Consider the following 26534-nt stretch of genomic DNA (forward strand, 5'->3'; position numbering starts at 1 on the left):
CACACACCTTACTAGAGGTCGTTTTCTGTTGTGAACATCACTGTTTGAATCAACTTATTCCACCATGGTATATTCACCTGTAGTGTATCGTATCATGTGTAACTTGCATGAACACCTCTTGGATTCTGTCGTAGCCGTAATTCTTCTTATTCTAGCTGTATCTGTTAAGAGGAAGGCCCAACACATGCAAATAAATCACTGTGACACCACTTTCTTGGTCTTTTTATGCAGTTTTTGGGGTTGCTCCCCTAATTTTTTTGACCAGTGTATCTAAAAATTAAAAAAATTTGCCAATAGCCACTTTTTGTAGTAGATTTCTACATAAGTCGCATGTTAAATACTAGGGATGGGACCGATTAATTGGTGCTCTATCGGTATCGGCCGATATAGACATATCGGTTTATCGGTAAAATTACCGATTCGATATATCGATAAATATCTGATAATTTAGTGCAAAATTTTGCCATTTTGTTATAATTTTTATGGATAATCTCCATGCCCTACTTTCTAAAAAAGTAAATGTCTAAATATTCAACTTCTCTTTCACTGCAGTCACCTCGAAATACACATTTATTAAGGTCAATGAACCTTTCAGGTTCTTCAAGGACCATTTTTAATTTTATATCGGATCGGTAGAATATCAGTTATTGGTATCGATAAATTTTATAGCTGTACTTTATCGATATCAGCCAAAATTTCATATTGGCCCATCCCTATTAAATACTCTTTGCCTCGAATATTTAATATACAATTTCTACTGTAACTACTGTTAATAATCAGTAATATCAAATTGAAGTATAGTTTGTCCACAACAGATTTAAAATTTCTTGTTTGTGCCTTTTTGCTTTGTTCAAGATTATACCTACTTTTAGTGCAATACTACAAAAATGTTGATTTTTTCCAGAAAAAAACAGTAAATTTCCCTGACTTTTCCAGACTGGTAGACACCTTGTTTATAAATCATAATTGCTCTTCATACTGCTATACTTTAAACTGTAGCAGACAACTAACAACAGTGAACAAAGATAACAGAATAAATACAAAAAATGTGCAAGTGTTGAATTAGAGTAAAGATTCGCTGCCATAATAATTCTGACATATTACATGGATGATATGAAAGATTTCATGATCACCCTATTTATGATAATTCCATGATAGCTCATAATGAGCAATGAGCAACTGTCACATCGGCAAACTAGGGATTCCAATGCAAACGTGTGTTTCAACAACTTATATTTTGTGAAATTAAATTTCTACACATTAATGTACTCTTCATTTTATTTGCATATACTTATAAACACACAACATAACCATATTCCAAATTGTTGTATAAAAGATATTGTTATTTTACAGTGTATATAAATATATAAATTTTACTCCCCAGTCTCTACAAAAAATAAAACCATCCTATACTTTTATTATATATAGATATATAAATTTATAATATATATAGTAGTCTATGTTGGCATCATACTAAAAAATGTACTATTTATCTTAGTTATAGTTTAAAAACATATAATTGTAGTATTACTACACATTTAATATGCTAGCTTCTTTTTGGAAAAGGGAAAATAACAATGCATTAGCACAACCTAAACCCACGTACTGCTTGTCAAGCATTGAACACACTACGTAACCCCACAATCACCTCAGGTAATTAATAAAAAAATAATAATGGCACAGAGTACACTAGAAATTTAAAAACTGGAAGTCACAACATGGCCCGTTTTGTCATTGTAATTTTTTAATTGAACTAGATTATTCTTTAGGGATAGAAGAAAAGAATGAAAAAGGTAAAAAGAAACTATTTTTACCAAGCTTTAACCTTTTCGATGCTTCGTTCTTTTCTCACATCCTTTAAGGAGGATTGAGGTCTATCTGAAATTATGTTTTTTTTCCACCTTGGCCCCCTAAAAAAAAGTATAATCAAAGTTCCACTGTTGACATGTGTGAAATACCACCTTTTGTGCACTAGGAAAATCACTTCAAGCTTATAATAAGAAGAAATGCACTCCTACTAACATGGCTAATTTCTTAGCATATTAAGAAATCTGTCAATTTTTTGTTTCCTGTCAGTAAGACATGAAAGCACTTTTTCTGATTCTGGAAATATCATACGTTCACACACACTTTAAGTCACAAAGTAAATAGCTTTCATTTCATTTCCTCCATCTAAATAATAATAATAATAATATATAATGTTATTGTAAAGTATGGTCATTTGTTAAGTATCGTATACAAGGTTTACACTAGTTCAAGAAGAAATAAAAGGGATTTGTTTTAATCTGATTCTACACTATAAATATCGGTCAGATATGTAATAACTGGTGTATTTTTTTCATACTTCATACAGCATTTGAACAAAGAGAGGTAAGATTCGAACTGCTTCTCTGACTATTATACTACATGCACTCTGTCTCTCTCTCTGTCTTTGTGCTATGATGATGGATGGGAATTCAGCAGTTTTCAAATATCAACCGTATCAACAGATGTGTCACCATAGTTACCACACTGCCCATTTAAAATTACACCATCCCTATGCAAAAGAGAACAGGTTTTTTGTTGATTCAATACAGAGTTCTTTCTTGCTTTTCAAGATTGTGCAAATGCAGATCAATCTGTTATTCTTATTAGCTTGGTGTAAAATTTTCAAGTGTAACTGTGGAAAAAGTTTTATGCAAGGATTTTTTTTTATTACACAAATGTGTTGTAATTGTTTGACTTGCACTACATGCACAATGCTTTTCCACCCAATTTTTCCCCAATCATCTCTGTATATGATAAGTTGTGGTGTAATAAAATTACAGATGGGTGGGTACCTATGTGCAAAATACTTCAGAATAACCACTATGTACACGACTGTTTTCTCCGACATGTCGATTACTGAAAATATATTTTTTGTGCAACATGAGAAGTCCCTTAATGATGTATTTCTTTCTTGAATGAATGATGGATGCCTCAGCATTCTGGAATTTACAATTGTGCATCAAAGCTTTCACAATCTGGATAAAAATTAATGCTTTTGAACTAACCATTAGAGCTAGTGTAGATAAGGTATGAAAATGGTGTTCTCTGCTTTGAAACTTGCTATTTCAAATATTTTTTTCTTGAACTAGTGTAATATATAATTAGCTAAGTATCTCAGAAAATTACAAATTAAGACAGAACACACTAAATAAATCTGATATCTACTTGTGAAATGTATTGCATAGCCCAGATGCCTACATTTATCTCATGCAATTCATTTATGTATAGTTTCAAGAATTGGGACAATGAATTACAGTTTAAAAACAGTCTTGGAAAATAACCGTATGTACAAAATTACATACACCTAAGTCATATTTTACGTTGTTTCTGAAATCTAATTTTAGTAGGAATTGAATACAGTGACTAGTTTAGTTTCATGTAATAACCATGAATAGTAGAAAAAAATATATTTTTAAAACAACTCAGGAGCTTCCCCTTCCATCTCTTAGTCTTAGGCGATAGGCAATTACTGGTGATTTCTGCCATATATACCTGCAAAGAAAATCTGCATTGAAAGGAACTGCAAAAAAATAAAAAAATGCAAGGAAGATACACAACAAATGATGCAAAGTAAAGATTATTTTGGTCAAAATATAGAACTGCATTATTTGTATTCATGTCCAGATATTATTAGAATAATTAAATGGGCAGGCCATGTGGCACAAATGGGAGAGGAAAGAAGAGTTTACAGGATTCTTGTTGAAAACCCTGATGGTAAGAGACCTGTAGGAAGGCCAAGACGAAATGGAGGGATAATGTTGGTATGGACCTAAAGGAAATCGGCAAGGATGGAAAAGATTGGATTGATCTTGCCCAGGATAGGAGCAGATGGAAGGCTTGTGTTGCTGCAGCCATAAACCTTCAGGTTTAAGAAGCCTAGAGAGTGAGTGAGTGAGTTAGTTAGTTAGTTATTTTGGTTAAAAGATATATGTATATTGTGAAGTAAAGCCACAAAGCATATATGTTGGAGATTGTAATGTTCCAGCTTAACAATGGTGCTAGGTTGAGAAGCAAGAAGTCTGTCTTACTTCCGCAAGAACTAGTCACTGAGGACAAGATCTGGGATGTTGGGTGGGTGTTTGATCTCCTGTATTCCACAGCACTTCACAGCAGCTTTTGCAATGGTCATTGTAAGCACTGGTGCATTATCATGAAGGGGAATACAATTTTAAACATAATGCAGCATTCTTCAAGTCAACCGACTGTATTCAAACTGCTTCAGGGGATAAGTGGGTGGAGTGTTGCAAAGGTTGTGCAACCGTAAACTTTGATTGCTTATAAAATGAAAACGAGAGATTCAATTCACACTAGGATTCCTGCATTATGAAGCCTCATCTACAGAGATATTTTTTAATACTTTTGACTGATCATTCATTTAACAGGAAATTCTCTAAATTAATTAATGACTCAAGTTGCAGTGATTTTATTTTTCTTCAGAATGTCAATTTCGGGAAAGAAAAAAAAGGATAACTGATTATTGCAGGGTCATAAATAGGGCCTGGATTCTCAGGTTTTAACCTATTATATTCCTTACTTGGTAACGTCACTATTCTAACATATATTTTCGTTTTAGCCATTTCTTAATGAAATACATGAATCCTATAGGCCCTAAAAAATGGCTAAAAGGAGTTAAGATCCTAAAAAAGGCTAAATTCAACTTTTCAGCTAAATAAATGTAAAAAAATAAAAATACTGAAACCTTGTTTTGTTTCATCAGTGTTAACTGTACGGCAATACGAAAATGTATTCTCTCTCTCTCTCCACTGTTCTAACATATACCAGGGCCATACCGAAAGTAATGCAAAAGTGGTCATAACCTCTTTATTAACTGATGTACATTGTTCAAATTGCACATGTAGTTGGAGTGACTCTTCCTCTATACAAACCAGCTACTCAACATAGTCTCCATTTAAAGCGATGCATTTAAGCCATAGTTGAACCCAACTCTAGAATCCTCTTTGAAAAAAGTCTGATGTGCACTGTCCGACATCCACAGAAGGCTATGTGCACAGGTGGATGAAGAAGTTTACAGAAGGGGAAACCAGCATTGAAGACAAACCGCGCAGTGGGAGACCATCAACTGCGACCACTGACACGAATCATCAGCGAGTGGATGAGTTGATTGCATGTCATCTCCTTGATTTCCTGGAATGCAGCCGTACCATCAACAGCGAGCGGTACATTGAGACACTCCATAAGCTTAGAGAAGCCATTAGGAGGAAGAGACCGCACAAGAATCTGAAAGTGATCCACATTCACCATGACAATGCGCGATCACACACCTCTTTGGCAACAAATCAGGTGTTCGGCAAAATGGGCTGGTCCGTGGTCCCCCATCCACCGTACAGCCAGATCTGGCACCCTCAGACTTCTACTTGTTTGGTCCCATGAAGGACAGTCTTCGGGGACAACAATTTGATGACACAGACGAGGTGAAAGTGGCTGTGAAGAATTGGATGTCAGACAGTGCACACCAGACTTTTTTCAAAGAGGATTCTGGAGTTGGGTTCTACGAGGGTGCAAATGCATCTCTTTAAATGTAGAGTATGTTGAGTAGCTGGTTTGTATAGAGGAAGAGTCACCCAAACTACATGTGCAATTTGAACGATCTACATCAGTTAATAAAGATGCTATGTATGACCACTTTTGCATTACTTTCGGTACGACCCATGTATTTTCGTTTAGCCATTTCTTAATGAAATACATGAATCCTATAGGTCCTAAAAACAACTAAAAGGAGTTAAGAACCGCTAAATAAATGTAAAAAAATTTAAAAATGCTGAAACCTTGTTTTGTTTCATCAGAGTGAAGACATTGTTAACTCTACGGAAATATGAAAATATATTATCTCTCTCCCCCTCTCTTTCACACACACACAGAAGGGGAAATGGAAATGAGAGAAGGAAAAGGGCATGAGAAAGAAAAGGGAACCAAAGTTGGCATTAAATTTTTATTATTTTCTGTATTTTCTAAAAACTGTGTTTTTGTATGCTTTAAGTTTAGTAAACATGTAATATGTGAAGGAAAATGTGTTTGCAGTATTGATGCTCATATAAATGCAAAGATTTGTGATTGATTTCAATAAAAATACTGGTAGAAAAGAAATCCTAAAAAGGGCTAAATCATCTCTTTATAAAGCCTAAAATGATATCTATAAAATCCTAGTAAAAGTCCGGGCCCTACTCATAAATTGCAGTTTTGGCACCATCCTAACCAGTGGTTTGTGACCATGAGAGGTCTTGATGGACAAAAGTGGCATTTAATGGCATGTAATTTTAGCAAAACTAGCAGCCCAAAATTTTGTCACCACATGCAGATGGCATGCGTTCAAGTACTGACCATACGTACAATCATATAAAAAAATGTTTTTAGCCTGAAATGGTACTTCAGGAAATGACTCTGATTTGATCCTTTATGGCCACTTGATGTGAAACATACATGCAGAAATATATGCATGGTACAGAAAAAATCATTATACACACAACAGATTAAGTATATAATTCTTGAAGCTTTCCTGACTAACAAATAATGAAGATTTTCTTGGGATATCAGCCAACTCCTCCCGTGCAAATAGCACCATGCCATGATGGCCCATTTAGTGGATGTGGAGGTAGGGCCCCACACATTCTCAATCTCAGGCATTTGTGGAGGTGATGTGATCAGCACTATGCTCTGGCCACCTTCCTTTACCCCTCCCCCCCAGGGTTGACTCCAGGTACCCATTGATTTGAGGCTGGGTGAGCCCCAGTGCCACTTTATGCAGTGACAAGGTCAGAAAAATTTCAGCCTTAGATCACTCATCCTGAGAATCGAACCTGGGTCTCCCATGTGGCAGTCATATGCCCTACCTGTTAGACCACCGAGGCTCTAATATATCAGCCAACTCAGTTCCGGATATGCTTCCAAGCTTCAATCTCTGAAGCATATCCAGAGCCAACCTGGCTGATATTCCGAGAGAATCTTGTGATTAAGTATTCAATACATATTATTATACCTATGTGTGCACATGAACGTGCTGAATTCATAAATTGAAAAGATCATCATACAAGATATGGAATGAGATCATTGTTAATTTAAGTATATATGGTGTAATAAAAACTTACCTATGTAAAATAATAATGTAGAACCACTACATCTGCTGCTCATGTTTGTGGACAAGCAGCTGATGGGATTGGTTCCTCCGACATCCGTTTAGAAGTATGGGTTGCAGGAATTTGGTCAGTTACTTCCCCTTCACTGGATGCCTTCGTATCCATCTTGGATTGGAGAAAGAACAAATCTTGAGCATTCTGGCAGTCTGAATTAGTTGAGGGAATGTGCCATGTATGTGGTACATCTTGTCTTGAAGACACGGATGGAGATATATGATTTACATTCAAAACATCTGAAGTAAAGGATGTGCCATTGTATAATAGTTTTACCGTTGATGGAGGGGCTGGCTGGGTCACTGGAACACAGTGTCTTGGCAGTAGCTGAAAGACTGGAATGCTGGTTGTTTGTTGGGGGAAAATATGCATTACTTTGTCGACTTTTACAGCTTTGTAAAGACTAGAAAGTGGTTGGCCATTCGCTGATGGCAAAAGATGAACAACTTGTTTTGCATCTTGGTATTGCACATTATTTTGACATCTCTGTATGGTTGGTGCTAGCACAGCGCTCTCCCTTGTAACGGATATATGAGTCGGAGAGCTTCCACTGAGAATTCGTCGACTCTCAGATTCCTTCTCTTCATTTAAGTAACCATTTATATTTGGTGGAAATGAAGTTTTCAGTTCAGGATCTTTTAGACCACAGGTAATGATGAGATTATTAGATGGTGCAACTTTACGCAATGTTCCATCAGGTTTCAATTGAGCAACAATCGTGTTGCTCGTGTTCACAGCTAGGCTGTTCGAAGATTGAGACGTGTATGTCGGAAACACCGGAGCAACTGTCAATACATGGTAAGCAGGTTTCTTAACTGCAACAGTAAATGGTGCACGAGGTCCTTTTTGTGTGCAAGGAGAAGTTTGTTTGCTGCCACTTGTTTTCTTTGACAAGTCATAAGGCATTGTTGGTTCACTCTGCTGCAATTGTTCTTGTACACTAATGGAAGGCTCAAATTTCATAGAATTTGGTGGTATTTGATGCAAAGGATGCATAATGCAAGAATCGGAGTGATGTCTCTGGAAAGCTTTCTTTTCGCAAACCCGATAAACATTTACTGTGTTATCTTGGCTGGTTTCTTTCAGCTGTCCCCCGTTGATTTTATGCAAGTCAGTATTTTTATCATCATCTTTATCTCTGCTAAAACTGCTTGATCTTTCTTCAGATGTTAATCTCTGTAATTCCAGTTCTGCTACATGTAGTATCTCATGCAATGAACCATGTCGTGAAAGTGTTTTTTTACTGCTCGTGCTTTGACCACCTAGAATTGTGTCACTCTTAGTGCGAGCAAGTCTCTTTGATTGTGGATCTGGAAAAAAAATAAGGAAAGTGTCAATGTTTTAATGCTATTTGCCATCCATTTACAAATTAAAAACATATGAGTGGTTAGTGTACCAACTAATGTATTTTACAAGTGAATTGTTTATTGTAGAGGAGGGTTAAAATTTTCAACACATACCTGCACATTCCCAAGCATTTGGAAACTCGCTTACATACGCCCCCTGGCCAAAATAACCAACCCAGTAAGCACTCAAGATTTTCGATCAATTAGCAGTGCTTGAAAAGTGTGGGGCGTTACCCCCACACCCCCTATGCACCTTCATGGTGTGGTGCTAAGCACAGGGGAGCACTTTACCTCTTCTTTTTTTTTTTTAAAAAAAAAAGAGCTAAAGTCGTTTTCACGTTCAGAAGACACAACGGCGCTTATGGAAAAACCGCACAGTGTTGCCAATACAGCGCTAGCTCATGTCGCCGTGAAATGATGAGCTTCCTTCACAATGAAGGTGTTACATATTTTGTATATATAATGATAATTATATGTAATTAATAATATTAATATTATACGGTGAACGTTACAGTTCACAAGTAACGGGAACCTGGCACATGGGTTAGATTCAAGTTGAAACCCAAACAAGCAAATGAGTTATGTCCCACTTGAACTGATAAGACGTCAATGACTCAAGCAAGGCATGTCATATTTCTATCTTGAAGCCCCATATTTTGTCACGTGTTGGAAAGCCTTTCAAGGGTTAATATGGTGCCTATGAATTTATGTGTACATTGGAAACTGAATGGTGATCTTCAATTCAGTATTAATGTCGACAGTAATGTAAACAAAAACAGAGCTTATTTGCGACAGCACTAATGTTGCTCACAACAGCAGCATTGGAAATAATTGCCAATTATTAAATTTAAGTAATTGCAATTCTATTATAACAAACTGCATAAAGTTAATATTTTTACTGAATGGAAATAAAATAACAACTCGAAAACTTGGTGGTGATTAGCCGGAATGCTGCGGTGAGTCAGCTCAAGATGGCCAGACAACATCTCCTTACTTCGCGCGCGGTTCGGGTTAAAAAGAAACTCCAAATGCATGGAAGTAATATTTCTGGGAACCTTTGAGTGGTTATAAAAAATAATTTCATTATTTTCTCCACAACTTTGTCGCTGGAAGTTTTTAGTTGGAATTACAGAACAAAAAAATTCCAGCGACGACATTTTCTATTGCACGAATATAAAAATTCTCCACGTACTTTATTTGAATATTTTTTAATGTGAATATGCTTTAAAGTATTGATAAATTCTGAGCACCACCATGACCTATGACAATTAAAAAACAGTGTCAATTTTTTTCATAATGAATGCTTCAATTTTACGGCATGTTTCAACGTTAGTAATGAAAACAATGTAAAAATTTTGTTTTCACAGAAAATTTGCATTTTTAATTTATCTAAAAGTATGTAAGCAAGTTACCAGTTTTTTGTGTTCACCATCGTATTCTCTACAAAATTTCCTGCAAAACTGCAGGTACCGATTTTACGTAAGCTAAATTTGTAAATCGAGAAATTTCACAACAGCGTGCTCATATTTTCCCATAAGAAAAGCATTGTCCATAAGAGCCCATTGTGTCTTCTGAACGTGAAAACGACTATAGGCGCCAGCTCTGAAAATCAGGTGCCTACTAGCAATTGTGCATAGTATAAGAAGCCGAGGATCACCGAATTCAAAACATGGCTAAATCATGTGAGAGTTTAATTACGAAGTGCTTGCCGAGAGAAAGCGGGAAGATGGGGCTGGGGGACAAAGAATAAGAAATTGTTACTGATTCCATGGAATGTTCACAACGTTGATAAAAATTTACACAGTACTGCAATTTGAACTTGGAATCTTCAAAATTTCGTACATGCAAATTTAAAAACCTGCAATATTACAGCAAAACACAACAGTCACCAGGCTGAAGTTTTTAGTCACCATGGCGACTGGGATTTTTCGAGCCCTACCAATTAGTATTCTACCCACTTTGTCAAAAGTAATGTATTTTAATTGGCTCACGGCAGCTCATTTCCACAACAGAGAAGTCCTCCATGCCTGATATTCTTGTTGATGGAAAACAAATTTCATTATCGCTTTCGGTCAAAGACCTGGGAATCTTTGTAGATGAAACCTTCACTTGGAGTGACCATGTGAAGGCCATATGCAAAAAATCCTACGCTGCATTACACTCTCTGTACTGCTTTAAAAACATTTTACCACAAGAGGTAAAGAAAACACTCATGGAGTCATTAGTTCTCAAATAGACTACTGTGACTTGGCGTATATGGACCTCAGCAGTGAACTAGCAAGACGTCTACAGCGAATATAAAATGCATGTGTACGCTATATTTATAATATCAAATATTTTGACCACCTTACCCCGGCTTTTAAGGACCTAGGCTGGTTCGACCGTTTTACTTGCCGCCGCTTCCACGCTCTTACAGCACTCTACAAAATAGTAAACTCACAAGAGCCCTCCTACCTACTTTCTCAATTTCATCCCTTAAGTGCAGCACACACCTTTGCCACCCGTTCGCAAGACAAATCTCTGCTGACCAGCCTCTCCCACAAGACAACGTGTTATGGAAATTCCTTCACGGTCACTGCTACCGGAGCGTGGAAGGACCTCCCTAATGACATAATAAACTCTTCTTCTCTCTGCTAATTCAAATCAAAATTAAGAAATTGGCATCTGGAGTTAACTTACCAGTACTGAAAACAGGGAAGTAAAATTAAACCTTCGTGTAAACTTGTAGGACCAACCCGCTGACTTATTCTGTAATTTGAGTATGTTTGTTATGTGTGTTTATGATTTACGTGTATTTCTGTTACTTTTCTTACAGTGTATATGCATTTTTCCATATTTTTATTTTTTTGTGTTTCTCTTTTCTTTTTTTTTTTATTCTTTTTGCTATCTTAATGTTTTTAGTTTTTATATATTTCACAAACAGTTAGCTATTATCATCAATTTATAAAATGTAAAGTAGAGACGGTTAAGCAGAAGAAAAGGCTTGTGCCTTAACTTCGCCATCCAAAACAAGAAATAAATAAATAAAGTTTTCACTATTAGTAACTGCTGATTAAAAAAAAAAAAAACTCAAAGATCAACAACCAACAGCATCCAACCCAATAAAAAAATGAATTGCAGATCTACAATTATACAGTATTAATTTGTCTAATTAATGAATACAGTGGAAGTTCAATTTCAATTTTTCGGGGGACAATAAAAAGAAATTTAATACATATGCAGAAAAATTTAACTTCTTGACAAAATTTGATAACATATATCTTTATTGGTAGAGGTATGCAAATTTCGTTTTTAATGAAAACACGAAATATGTAATAACATGCTGTAATGTTCATTCTTCATGTGTCTGAAAGGTCTGAGGTGCATTTTTCTACCCTGTTTTGTCACGAAATAATGCGAAATGAACTGCAAAATGCGAAATTGACTCTTAAACACGAAATTTACCGTTTATATACAGATGCGACACTTTCTGGTCTGAAGTATCCTGTGAGTTATGCAATTCACGGAAAATTGATTAGTTCTGCTGTAAATATTGAGAAGCAAAAATGGACCCCTTTACACAGGAATAAACTTAATACTCTGGTAACTACATAAATGTGCTATTAGAAGGGATAAGTTTATTTTGTGTAATAAGTGCAGTTTTTAAATCAAATTTAGGATTATATTCACAATTTTAAAACCAAAATGACACTTTATATAGCACTTTTGATGTGACTATTCACAGCTATAACACCGAAATTTTATTTTATTTACCGCTTTTGAACCCGAAATCGACTCTGTTTTTGTACCGAAACTTTGCTTTTTTATTTACCAAATATATGTGCCTCTATTTATTGGTACCCTCAAGACTGAATGTATAATGTGGGAAACTGTAAAATCCTGGAATAGTGGTTCTAAGGTACATGTGATGAAGGTTCTATTCTTAGGAAAAAGAAACTGCAGATTTAAAAGATTTTAAAAAATAGTTGTATATTTTTAATTAACTGGTAACAGTGGACATTTTGTTCCTTTACTATTTTTAAAGATTAATCACAATTAGAGCTGAGCCGATAACACTTTGAACCGATACGGATACTCTTACAGGTTCACACAGATACGGATAATTGAACATTTTAACTATTAAAAGTTAATCAAAATATTGATTAAGTATTCCACCCAAATTATATGCACCAACTTACTTTAATATATTCGAGAATTACATTAGAATTGTTAAAATAACTGGTATGTACACACAAAATCCATTCTTTCCCACAATGATGGTGCACGATGAATGAAAATTTCAAATTTTCCACTAAAATTTTGTTCGGCATTTTTGCAGACCCCAAGGAAGATGAATATGCCGAAAAAATATCAACAGGTATTGGTAAATAAATTCTAACCCATACCTTTTGATATCGATACATCGGCTCGGCCTTAATCACAATGATGAGGGAGAGAATTTAAGTGGTGAAACTGACGATGGAATAAACCTAAAGAAATATCTACACCTTTCCCAGGACTGTACTCAGGGTGTGGTGGTATTTTGAACACTTGAGTTGCCCCTTAAGACAGCAGGGGAAGCAGAGTAAATATAGTTGATTAGCTATTCCATAATTGACTCACCTGTCTCGTCCATTGGCATCAATTTTCTTTTACTTCTAGCAATACTGTTATGTAGTTCAGGATAGATATTTTCCTTTTTGCTTGGACCATAAATATGTTCATTTTTATTTGTGCTTGTTTTCTGTGATTTGTTGATAATCTTGGCCGTGAGCAGGGAATGCCTAGTTGCTGGAAGTGTCTTCAAATCTGTAAGCAAATCCTGTAATTATTATCGTACTATGGCAAACTAAATTTTAGAGAAATACACACAGAACGAGTAAGGAAATATTGGATCAAAGTCAAATCCAGAAAGTGTGCACAGAAATGTCTTGATTTACATAGAAATATCATAAAAAAATTCCAAAAATAACCGGATCAAAAATTAATGTAACTTTGATTTAGTAACAAAAATTGTCTTTGATGCGTGATCAACTACTCTAACCCCTGTCTCATCCCATGTTATTGAATGGGTCCCTACAAGTATAATTAAATAAAAGAGGAAACAAATGAAAATTAATTACGGAGAACTACCAGGGTGAGCCATAAATTTCTGACTTTACCAGGCACCATGTTCATGCCTCTTTTGTAAAATGGTGATTAATTTCACAACAGATGTGTTCTGAAAAAACACAGTCTATGGTCCTTCTCCAGTATTCAGTCAGTAGGTCATAGTGAGGGACAAGCTAGGAGGGTTGAAGCCAAGGGCGTCATTCAAAGATTTTTTCTCCAAGACAACAAAATCAGAATATGCAACGGAGAAATTTATACTTGGCGGAGGTAAGGGAAGAAGGAAAACATACAAGGTGTTACTAGACATTTTTAACTGAAAATGAAATTGCAAAAATGGTCAATTTTGATAGGATAATTTACTATTTTGCTTCACTGAAAACAAAAACAAAAAAAAGTTGATTTCTAATTATTTTCTTTCTGGGTTATCAGTCAGGTTTATAAATATATTGTCAATTTTACTTAGAATAATGTGTAATACACAGTTTATAACAATGTTTTTTTAAGCAGAGTTGAATAATTTTAAAGTATAAATTTTTCTGCTGAGAACATACTGCACACCGTATTATTTATTTTAATTATTATTCTTGTAGGCATATATTCTGGTAACATGCTGCTGGTATTTTCTGTTTCCCGAAGCAATAGTATAATAGTACCTTTTTAAATATGTTCTCCAGACACTAAGACACAACTGAAATATTCTAAAATATGGTAAACTTTTGTTTTTAAAATCAGAAATGCAACTACGAATCTTTAAATATAACCTATATTATATTTTAACGAGTTTCTATTTGTTTCCTCATTTCAAAATTTGTAGGATGTAAATATCACAAACCATGACATAAGAAAATATTGAAGGGCACACATAAAATGTTGATGCTTGGTAGTATGGTAGGAGGAGGGTGCTAAAATACAATCCTGCCTAGGGCACCAAAATATCTAGCTACAGGTCTGCCAGTCACGGTGCAATCTCTTGGTGATATCAGGTGACTGGCTTTAATGCAATACCTCTGTGATACCATTCTTCACATCCTTCAAGGAATTGAATATTCTGCCTGTGCTATGGAGATGGTGCAAGGAGTGGGCTATAGGCTAGGTGTAGTAGAACTTCAAGGCCATCCAAGTCCTGAATTTTCTGGTGGGCCATGTCAAACTGCATGAGCACATTCTTTTGGTTTGCCATTGCTGGTGAAGAATATCGATGGAGCTTGTTGACATACAGGATCCCATCAACTCACCAGACACTGCTCATCTCCTGGTGTAACATTTCCCTGGATTATAAGTTGCCTAGTCACAATCTCCGGAGGAGCATATAACTGATATTTCACTGTTTATCTTATGTAATACACACAATGGTTGCTTCTGAAGAACATTTTATGTATTATGATAATGAGTCAAATCAGGATTCTGCTGTGTACTATTAATAAGAAAAGGTGCAATAACTGTCCTAGAGTACATAAATATATGAAATATTAAAATTTTGTATAAAGGTGGTGGTGTTTTGGTAAAAAAAAAAGTTCTAGAACCAAGGACTAATTCTAAAACAGTTTTGTATTTGACACTATTCATCGTTAAGTTTGTTAACATAGGATAAGGAACTTACCACACATGGAAGATGTGCCTGCTTCCACTTCTGGCCCAATATATTTAAAAGCTGGTTTTCTTCCACCATTTTCAGATATGTGAACTTTCTGCACTAAACCCAGTGAGGTAAGAACATTAGCTATGTCATAGAGTCGACGGACCTTAGTTTTCAATTTACCAGATTGCTCTTGCTCTCCTAACAAGACTTTAGCAGCTAGATCTAAATTCACCAAATTAGACTGAAATAAAAGGGAAATATTAGAACACAGAGAAACGCTGGTGTTTCAATTTGTAGTCATTCATTAGTTCATACATGACTTCATGATTAGGGCCCAGATTCTCAGGTTTTAACCTATTTTACTTGGTAACGTCACTACTCCAACATACATTTTCGTTTTAGCCATTTCTTAATGAAATACATGAATCCTATAGGTCCTAAAAATGGCTAAAAGGAGTTAAGATCCTAAAAAGGGCTAAATTGAACTTTTCAGCTAAATAAATGTAAAAAAAATTAAAAAATGCTGAAACTAAGTTTTGTTTCATCAGAGTGAACACATTGTTAACTGTACGGCAATATGAAAATGTATTCTCTCTCTCTCTCCACTATTCTAACATATATTTTCGTTTTAGCCATTTCTTAATGAAATACATGAATCCTATAGGTCCTAAAAATGGCTAAAGGAGTTAAGATCCTAAAAAAAGGATAAATTAAACTTTTCAGCTAAATAAATGTAATAAAATAAAAAATGCTGAAACCTTGTTTTGTTTCGTCAGAGTGAACACATTGTTAACTGAAGGGCAACATGGAAACGTATTCTCCCCCCCCCTCCATCTCTCTCTCTCTCGCACACACACACACACAGAAGGGGGAATGGAAATGAGAGAAGGGAAAATGGCAGGAGAAAAAAAAAGGGAAGTAAAGTTGGCATTACAAAAGAAATAGCTTAACAATGACAAGATATAAATTTTTATTATTTTCTGTATTTTCTAAAAACTGTGTTTTTTATATGCTTTAAGTTTAGTAAACATGTAATATGTGAAGGAAAATGTGTTTGCAGTATTGATGCTCATGTAAATGAAAATATTTGTGATTGATTTCAATGGTTAGGCGTAGAGCTGACAACTCTGCACTGTAAAAAGACATGTCAAGAAACAGCAATATAAGGCCATGGATGTTCCCAAGGTAAAATATTCCGGAGGTAAAATAGTCCCCCATTCGGATCTCCGGGTGGGGACTACTTTGGAAGATCCCTGGACTAAGGATAAGATCTACATTAGGAATAAGGATATTAAATTAGGCACCTGGAATGTTCTGAGCCTTTACCGGCCTGGGGCATTTCAGAATACAGTTAATGAGATACTTAAGTATAAATTCGATGTGGTAGCTGTCCAGGAAGTCCAATGTATGACATTGCAATTTTGCTTGAAAATTGAAGGATGGCACATTTTACTTTGTAACTCAAAAATTACCAAAATGTAACTTACCATGTTTTACACCCGAGCTAGTCATATAAGTTTTTTTTTCATGTAGCTAGTTCACTTCAATAAAATTCTCTCAAAGGAAGATTTCATGTCAGGAAAATAAAAGATGCAAGACATAAGTGAGTAACTAACTTTCTCTGCGAAACATACTTGTAGAAAAATGCAGGCTCGACCAGGACTCGAACCCGGGTCTCTGGCATACCGTGCCATTGCTCTATCACTGAGCTACCGAGTCGGCATTCTATTATTTCGATGGCCTCTGACACCATTTAGAATGGAGGCCAGAAATAAATACAACCTCTACAAGCAAGTTTTGTGGGAAAAGTTAGTAACTTGCTTACGTCTATTTAAAGGAAGATTGCATTAGTGTTTCCAAGCACAAGGATGTCTGATAGCAATGAATTGCCATATACCTGGAGGGGGACATTAGAAATGTATACAGAGATGTAAGGTGTGGAAATTTTGGGGAGCAGGGGTGTTTTTGGTAAATATATTTTATGAACTCCATATCCCAATAACCACACAACCCCACAATAAACACAAGACTGTCATGCTTTCATAAAGATTAAAATATATTTTGATTATTGTATAAAAGAATTTAACATAAATATTAACTTTTAAAAATAATAGAATAAAATTTAATTACTGTAAGGTAAAGCTTGCCTATATATTCCTTTGTTTTTATTAAAAAAAAGTGGTTATTAACAAACTCTTCCACTTCTTCTGCTTGCTTTTCTTATTTGCTTCTTTTCCACCTGGAAAGATGGGGGGGGGGGGGTTTGAAAGCCTTTATTTAGGGAGTGTAAGGTTAAGTCTTGAACCCAAATGACAAAAATTTTGGATTTGTGATAAATTTTAAGGAGTGTGTAGATAAATCACCGAGTACAGGTATGAGTCGAAAATTCAGGGCAAATTTTAGTGCCTGTTGTATGATTCCATTTATATATTCAGTATTCTTTTTAAACAAAATGGTATTTTCCTCATTGTATGTTTGGTTTCTCTAAAAAGTCATCTTGTAAAACCCACAACAGAATAGCAAAAATAAAAATATCAAAAATTGCAGTGATGATAATAAAGATTACTGACTAATTTTAAAAATCAAACAAATTATAGACCAAGCTGAAAGACAGTATGACGAGCTGTCATAAGGTATTCTAGAAACTTGAGTTTCATGTGTGTTTGCTGGGGTAAAGTAGCCCAACTTATGTCCTAAGACGATGAACTCGTCTAGTGCAGAGAATTCACGATAGGTGGAATGCCTATGCAATATAAAAACTTTGTTGCTTTAGTACTTACGCGAAGAATCGCTAGATGGCTCTGACCATTGTGCGCGTTTAAATTGTAAATTCCTTTGTTTGATATCCGATTTTCTCGCGGTTTCCTTATGCACAAGGACATTTTGATGTGTCGGTCACTGCACGCATGGGCAATTCGCAATAAAGGCGCAAAATAATAAAATTTACAGCGTTTTGGTCTAGATGCCATTGGTTAATTAACAGCAAAAAGTTTATCTTAATAAGCATTACAATAGGTTCTTTAACGCATACACATATTTGTTAACGTGTGAGTTGTAAATCATGTAAATTGTTGTTTGGTAAAGACAATTGTGCTCTGCGAAAAAGAATGGTAGTTATCGATAGGGGTGTGCGGTGATCGAAACAGGACTTCCGGTACAGAAAAATGGAGTGAAGAAAGTTATGTCACGACGATTGAGGAAATTGTAATTGTTTTCAGTGGTTTCTGGACGAATCTGACATCGGCTGTTAGGATAAAACGGCGGATAAAAGCATGGAGTAAAAGTACAACGCAGATAAAACGTTGGAAGTGAGTCGAGCTCTCGGTTCCCAGAGAGGTAAGGAGTGGACTCGTGCATGCTGGATTCTTCGTTCCGGAGACACAAGGTAAGGAAACTAAATTTCCTTAAGTGACTTTGAGAAGAAGAAAATTCTCGCAAATCGTGGAACCTACAGATACGCAAAGTTCGTTTAAGAGATAGCTATCTCGCGTGTGTTGGAACTTATTTGACACGGTACTAGTACTCGTTACAAACCATGCGTTAATTACAAAATGGCCATCGACGCCATGTCTGGAAAAGGTTGTGTGCACACATAAAACGAACTATTCTCGTTCGAGAAACGTACAAAACATGCTAAAATAAATGAGTAACATGTTCCCAGATTGGTTTTACATCAATTTGAGGAAATAATATGGACTTTTGTAACCCATTTTATATAGCATAAAATGTGTATGCCTAATGACCATAAATGGTAATTTTTTCAATCACGTATCGACATTTGTTTCACGTCTCATAGTACAATAAGGACTGATTGATAATGCTCTCATATACAGGAAACATTTGTTATTTTCAACTCAATAAATAAGTTCATTGTTTCTTGTGTTTCTATTTGCGTTCTTCAACATTTCTTTCATTCGTATTTCGTTGTTTGTGTAAATGCTTAAATGATTAATTCTTCTTTTTCAGAAGGGGGAATTTCGCATGTGTAAATTGGGTTAGTGTTGTTACTATGGAAAGTGGTTATTGTTAGTTGTAAATCAAGTATTACCATTTGAAACCTAAAGGTATAAAAATTTCTTACGCAGTGCGCTGCGCGCGTCACCGGCGTTACCAGGCAAATTTCCGCGAAACAAACAATTCGAACTAATGACATTAGCACGTTTCAAAATCGTTGAGACTCAGTTATTGAGTCGTTGCTGCTGGGTTTAAACTAATAAATTTAATCTAATCTTATTTAGTCCGTCGCAAGATTACGAGGACTCAAGTGCAGAGGGGCTGCGTTATTGAATTTTTTGTTGGGTTTCAAGTAGGTTAATCTTTAGTTGGTTAATTGCTGTTGTTAAAGCTAATATTAATAATGGCAACGGAGCAGGAACCGGTTACATTAGATTCCTTGTTCGCCTTTATCAAGCAGAGTGATGAAAGGAATGATCAACGGTTCCAAGCGTCAAAAGCAAGTATTGAGTTGCTGAAGTCAGAATTAAATGACAGTAACCAATTGCTGAAGTCAGAATTAAATGACAGTAACCAATTGCTGAAGTCTGAACTTACCGCTCACACTAGTAGGTTGGTGGGGAAACTTCAGTCAGACCTCAGTGATACCAGCAAATGTATCTTAGACTTGCGGCAAGATGTAGTTAAAACAAATGAGGGTCTGCACGATCTCACGTTTTCAGTATCACAGTACAGGGCTGAGTTGGTAGAAAAAAGGCATGAGTCTTTGACGAAGGAGTTTGATTTGTCAGGGAGTAAAGTTGAACTGATGAATGGTGTTGTAACTTCTTCTGCGGTCACCAATTGCATGTGTACTTCACATTCGGTCAAACATGACCACTGCACAGGCACTCTGACTTCCTGGTCGGAAAGTTATGCACAGAGTACCAGCGAACTGAACCGAAACAGAACGTTAGAGCAAAAACACCACAAGGGTAATAAAGGAAAATATTTGATAAGCGAGGAGTGTTCTTTTGGGGTGTCGGGTAACAGAGACGAGTCTTTCCCTGTCGGCTTTTGCACAAAAGATGCATCTTTCCCAAAACCGAGCTTGCAATTTTCTTTATTGGGTGTTGGTTCTAAACAAAGGGGTTCTCCGGGTTCATCTTCGTTGTGTAAGCGTGTCTACACGATGCAAGTTGATACAGGGTGTCCGGAAAGTAAGGTGGATTCTCAGTGTCTACACTCAAATGCAGTATCATCTCAGTACAAATCTATCCTGTCTGTTGTATCTGTTGGGGAAAATAGTATTGACTCACCTTCAGTGTCCATAGATCAAGATCATTCAGTACACAACGTAGTCATACCAGTAGTTGGTTATCCATTGCAGACTGTTGTGAGGAATTCAGTAATTGAACCCAGAGGTTGCATTAGGTGTGGTCCTATGCGTGTTCTTATGCCCAAAAGAATTGCCAGTATGGCATGTGTCGTTTCTTTCATGAAATTAGGCACTGGTTATTCAGTCAGATATGGGAGGCGCATCAGAGTTAAAATGAAGTCACCTACTGACTCACTTCCCAAGAAAACTTTGGTAGTAAGTCGAACTGTTGCTGGAGGAAGAGTATCTCTCCATCCAAGCCATATTAGGAAGAGAAGAACAAAAAGGTCTCCTCGGAAAAGTACCAATACAAAAGTTTTGGGGGAAATTTTGAGTATTTGTCTTCTCTTGGCTTTGTCTCTTTGGCACAGGGTTAGAATGATCTGGCATCGCACTCATGTCAGAAGAAAATGGCATGGGATGCATATGGTTGAGTATGATTGCTCAAAGATGAAGCCTGTTGAGATCATCGGCGCGATCATCACTCTTTAATCATTGATAGTAACTTCGCTTTGTACAAAATGTAAATATTAAAGATAATATATTTAATTTGACGGATTTAATAACGAATGTGTCTTTGGGTAGTTTAAAATAAATTTTTGAATATAATTGTCATTTGAATACTAACTTGTGTTTATTTTGAAACGTCAGTTCAGTTGGGGTCTAGTGTCAAGTTTATAGCTCAGGAAAAATATCTGATGGACAGTCTGTTGCGGGAAATTTGAAATGGGAGCATTTAACAAGTCAAGCAGCCTCACTATCATTTTGGAGCCAACAGCTTTTAAGTGGGCAGTATCATTTTGAATTTGTTGTTACATGTGCATGCAAGTTTCATTGTAAAATATTGTGCGAATTTCTCAGGGGTAGAATCATGTTGATTGGCGTTCTAAAGAAACACAAGGGAACATCAGGGACACTAGATGTTGTATTTGTTCGTCCTTGGGAAAATACGTCTCCACACATAGAAAATGTGAGAACGATAGGGTGTCGAGGGGACATTTGCCATTAGTGTCGGCTTAGTCCTGACACAAGTTCGTCTGGAGTCTGTATTTTGGAGAGTTTAAGTAACGACATTCAATAGGTTTGATTTCTCTGTATACATGACATGGTGATGTTAGGGGGTATCTGAGATATGCCACCCGATGATAACCAGTATTCAAGAGGGAACAAATTAATTTCAATTAATCTTGCATGGCAGCATAAAATTATAAGACATATAAAACGTATCTTTGGTTTACTCAGGGCGAGTATCCTGGTTCGGTTCCAGTAGTAATAACAAAAATGTTAGTGGTACATTTGGTGGTAGTGATTGCGCGCCATGTATTTACGGGGCTGTTGTCATCATCTGTTTGATTTAGCTTCTGGTTTTAGTGAATTCTCCTTGCACAGTCGCAATTAACGTTGCTGAGTTTGTCCAAACATCGAATTGTGTTTGTAAGAAGAACATATTTCTGGCTATCTGACACACCAAATTTTGAGTTTTATGGGATCTATTTTGAATGTAGATATTGTGTAAAAGTAAATTTAACATGTTAAACGGTGTTAATGGGGATGTTTCAACTGGTTAGCGAAGTATATTCCCAATTATGCCATGGTGGCATACCCGGTGGTTAATAGCAATGCTAATACCATTGTGAATAAATTGTCAAAAGTGTACTTTGTTCATTTGGGAATTCCTCAGAGGATAGTTTCTGATAATGGGCCACAATTTAAGTCGAAAATTTTTCAGAATGCAATGAAAACATGGAGGGTACAACTTGTTTACACTCCGGTGTACCATCCGAGCTCAAATTGGGTACAGCGCTATCATTCGGAGTTGAACCGTTTGATGAGAATACTCTGTAATTCCAATCATAACAAATGGCCGGAAAGAGTACCTGAAGCTCTGCGCCTTCTGAATGGTTCCATTTCGTCACAAACAGGATATTCTCCAATGGAGTTGAGATTAAACATGACAAGGAGTTTGACCGATATACCGACGCTGGGGGTCGATGCTAACAATGTCACTTGGAATGACAAGCTAGTTATGGCGAATCTGTCTAGCCTCAGTAAAAGGCAAAATAAATTGAAGCAACAAAATGCTAAGATGGATGTGAAACCTGTAGTGGGAGAGGGAATGCTAGTCTTCGTTAAAAATCAGATCTTAAGTGGCACCGGAGATAAGGTGATAAGGAAATATTGTGACCTCTTTGTTGGCCCTTATCTTTGTGTTAAGAACAGTAAAGATTCCACGCTTTCATTGATAGATTGTGTGACAGGAGAAAAATTGGATCACCAGTCGATAGAAAATTGTAAAGTTTGGAATTGTTCAGAGGACAAGGTAAAAATGTGGGTGAAAAGATTACTAGATTTGAATTTGGAAGGTGTGGATGAAATGTTACAGACGATGGGGTTTAGCTGTAAATCAGACGTGGTAGTTAAGGACAGTGTAGATAAACGCGGGGTAGGGGAAGTTCAAGGTTAAAATTTCTCGTATGGGTAAAGTGAGATTGAGCCTGCGGCGGGCGAGTTGACCAAGTAGGTGAAATTTCTGCGGCGTACTAGCATGCGAGATGAGCCTGAAATCTTCCTGATTGCTCCAAAATAAGGTGAAACATTTACAATAGTTATTAGCTCAGATAGAATGAATCCAGAAGCAAAATAAAAAGTTGTTTAGGTAGTTCCATGGGGGCTATGTTGAATTTGCGGGTGAGGGCAGGTATGATGTGGTAAAGGTCAAGTTAGGTTATGCTTGCGGCGGGCTAATAGTCAAGTAAGTATAATGTTGCGGTGGGCCTAGGCATTTATTTGTTTCCTGCTCCAACCAAGAATATACAAGCCACTATGTTTTGCAAGACACCAAGACACATGCGGGGTTCCTTCTTTCGGGAGAATGATGAATTCACCAGAGTTGGTGATCCGGGATGTTTCATATTGTAAACAATAAAGTAATATGTCTGTATATATAAAATATGTATATTAGTGAATATGTAGAATATGAATGTTTATTTGATGTAAGTCTAAATTTAGTATTGTATCAAAAGTATTGTACGAGGGTTCAGCCCTATGTTGGGCGCCATTTATGACGAGCTGTCATAAGGTATTCTAGAAACTTGAGTTTCGTGTGTGTTTGCTGGGGTAAAGTAGCCCAACTTATGTCCTAAGACGATGAACTCGTCTAGTGCAGAGAATTCACGATAGGTGGAATGCCTATGCAATATAAAAACTTTGTTGCTTTAGTACTTACGCGAAGAATCGCTAGATGGCTCTGACCGTTGTGCGCGTTTAAATTATAAATTCCTTTGTTTGATATCCGATTTTCTCGCGGTTTCCTTATGCACTGCACGCATGGGCAATTCGCAATAAAGGCGCAAAATAATAAAATTTACAGCGTTTTGGTCTAGATGCCATTGGTTAATTAACAGCAAAAAGTTTATCTTAATAAGCATTACAATAGGTTCTTTAACGCATACACATATTTGTTAACGTGTGAGTTCTAAATCATGTAAATTGTTGTTTGGTAAAGACAATTGTGCTCTGCGAAAAAGAATGGTAGTTATCGATAGGGGTGTGCGGTGATCGAAACAGGACTTCCGGTACAGAAAAATGGAGTGAAGAAAGTTATGTCACGACGATTGAGGAAATTGTAATTGTTTTCAGTGGTTTCTGGACGAATCTGACATCGGCTGTTAGGATAAAACGGCGGATAAAAGCATGGAGTAAAAGTACAACGCAGATAAAACGTTGGAAGTGAGTCGAGCTCTCGGTTCCCAGAGAGGTAAGGAGTGGACTCGTGCATGCTGGATTCTTCGTTCCGGAGACACAAGGTAAGGAAACTAAATTTCCTTAAGTGACTTTGAGAAGAAGAAAATTCTCGCAAATCGTGGAACCTACAGATACGCAAAGTTCGTTTAAGAGATAGCTATCTCGCGTGTGTTGGAACTTATTTGACACGGTACTAGTACTCGTTACAAACCATGCGTTAATTACAAAATGGCCATCGACGCCATGTCTGGAAAAGGTTGTGTGCACACATAAAACGAACTATTCTCGTTCGAGAAACGTACAAAACATGCTAAAATAAATGAGTAACATGTTCCCAGATTGGTTTTACATCAATTTGAGGAAATAATATGGACTTTTGTAACCCATTTTATATAGCATAAAATGTGTATGCCTAATGACCATAAATGGTAATTTTTTCAATCACGTATCGACATTTGTTTCACGTCTCATAGTACAATAAGGACTGATTGATAATGCTCTCATATACAGGAAACATTTGTTATTTTCAACTCAATAAATAAGTTCATTGTTTCTTGTGTTTCTATTTGCGTTCTTCAACATTTCTTTCATTCGTATTTCGTTGTTTGTGTAAATGCTTAAATGATTAATTCTTCTTTTTCAGAAGGGGGAATTTCGCATGTGTAAATTGGGTTAGTGTTGTTACTATGGAAAGTGGTTATTGTTAGTTGTAAATCAAGTATTACCATTTGAAACCTAAAGGTATAAAAATTTCTTACGCAGTGCGCTGCGCGCGTCACCGGCGTTACCAGGCAAATTTCCGCGAAACAAACAATTCGAACTAATGACATTAGCACGTTTCAAAATCGTTGAGACTCAGTTATTGAGTCGTTGCTGCTGGGTTTAAACTAATAAATTTAATCTAATCTTATTTAGTCCGTCGCAACAGACTCGTGCAGAATTTACACACTATTTTCCATCCTTGTCTAAAATACACTTTACATTTCTGTTACCGAAAATTTTCTTCCCACATTATTAGATCTTTATCCACAAGTTCCTGTAAAACATGTATTGGAACCTCAATTTTATATTTTTCAGAAGATTAAGCTGAAAAATCTAAAAATGCAGGAAAAAGTAAAATTCGGGAACGTAACATCGGGGCTCCACTGTACCTTTACTGCATATTACAGCATATTTCAGTCAAGTTTTATAACATGAATGTTTCCAGACTTTAACTACATAAAAATTCCAGTTTCTCTATAATTTTCAGGCTTGAACTTACCCTTTTTCCAATTAGAAAAAGCATAATAAACTTCTGACACATGATTCCTAGAGATTTCTCCTTTTTAGATTCTCCTCCCTTGTTTTTTGATGGAATTGATCTTACATGATTTCCAAAGAAACCAAAATGGTAATTTCCTGTTTCCTCTTGCACTGGTGCCACGATGGAATTATCACCATCTTCAGCCTCGTCCTGCCATTCGGTCTGAAGTAAACTCTGAGTTTGACAATTGATTTCCTTTGGTCTCAGTGCACGTAAATCAAAATCATTTTCTTGATCACAATATAAATACTTCTCTTTTGTTGAATCAACAACCACAATAGGTACTTGTTGTTGCTGTATAGCTTCAACCTAAAATACATGGCAAAATCAAAAAGTTAGTTTTGGTAAAGTCAGTCCATATTACCTAGGTATACCTGGATAAGATAATCAACAGTGGACCTACAATTTAAAAGTGGGACCTGAAAAACTGCAATTTTGTTCCTTCCAAGAATCAATCACTTCACTGCAAAATAGCAGCATTAGTCACTATGCTGTTGGGCAGGCTCATTGTAAGTCAATTATATATATATATTAGGGATGGGACCGATTAATCGGTACTCTATCGGTATCGGCCGATATAGGCATATCGGTGTATCGGTTTATCGGTAAAATTACCGATTATTTTACCGATCCGATATATCGATAAATATCTTATAATTTAGTCCAAAATTCTGCAATTTTCTTGTAATTTTTATGGATAATCTCCATGCCCTACTTTCTGAAAAAGTAAATGTCTAAATATTCAACTTCTTTTGCATTGTATTCAGCTCGAAACACACATTTATTATGGAGATCAATGAAAATTTCAGGGTCTTCAAGGACCATTTCTAATTTTATATCAGATCGGTAGAATATCGGTTATCGGTATCGGTAAATTTTATATCGGTACTGTATCGGTATCGGCCATAATTTCATATCGGTACATCCGTAATATATATATATATATATATAGTTTTGGGCTTATATGTGGACATCAATGTCTGGTTAG

General features: G+C 36.2%; 1 protein-coding gene across 1 annotated transcript in view; it reads right to left on the reverse strand.

Annotated features, from left to right (window-relative positions):
• Nucleotides 1-1335: 1335 nt before the first annotated feature.
• Nucleotides 1336-26534, reverse strand: part of LOC145985679 (uncharacterized) — a 68885-nt gene continuing 43686 nt past the window's right edge. The window contains exons 11-15 of the mRNA XM_083119748.1: nt 25505-25855; nt 15210-15429; nt 13121-13306; nt 7131-8482; nt 1336-3519 (exon numbers count right to left, since the gene is read on the reverse strand). Coding sequence (XP_082975874.1) covers nt 7170-8482; nt 13121-13306; nt 15210-15429; nt 25505-25855 — 2070 coding nt within the window. The 3' untranslated portion in view covers nt 1336-3519; nt 7131-7169. The remainder of the gene's footprint in view (nt 3520-7130; nt 8483-13120; nt 13307-15209; nt 15430-25504; nt 25856-26534) is intronic.

The sequence above is a fragment of the Lepisma saccharinum genome, chromosome 3, assembly GCF_977018435.1.
Source record: "Lepisma saccharinum chromosome 3, izLepSacc3.1, whole genome shotgun sequence".
NCBI classification, from domain to species: Eukaryota; Metazoa; Arthropoda; class Insecta; order Zygentoma; family Lepismatidae; genus Lepisma; species Lepisma saccharinum.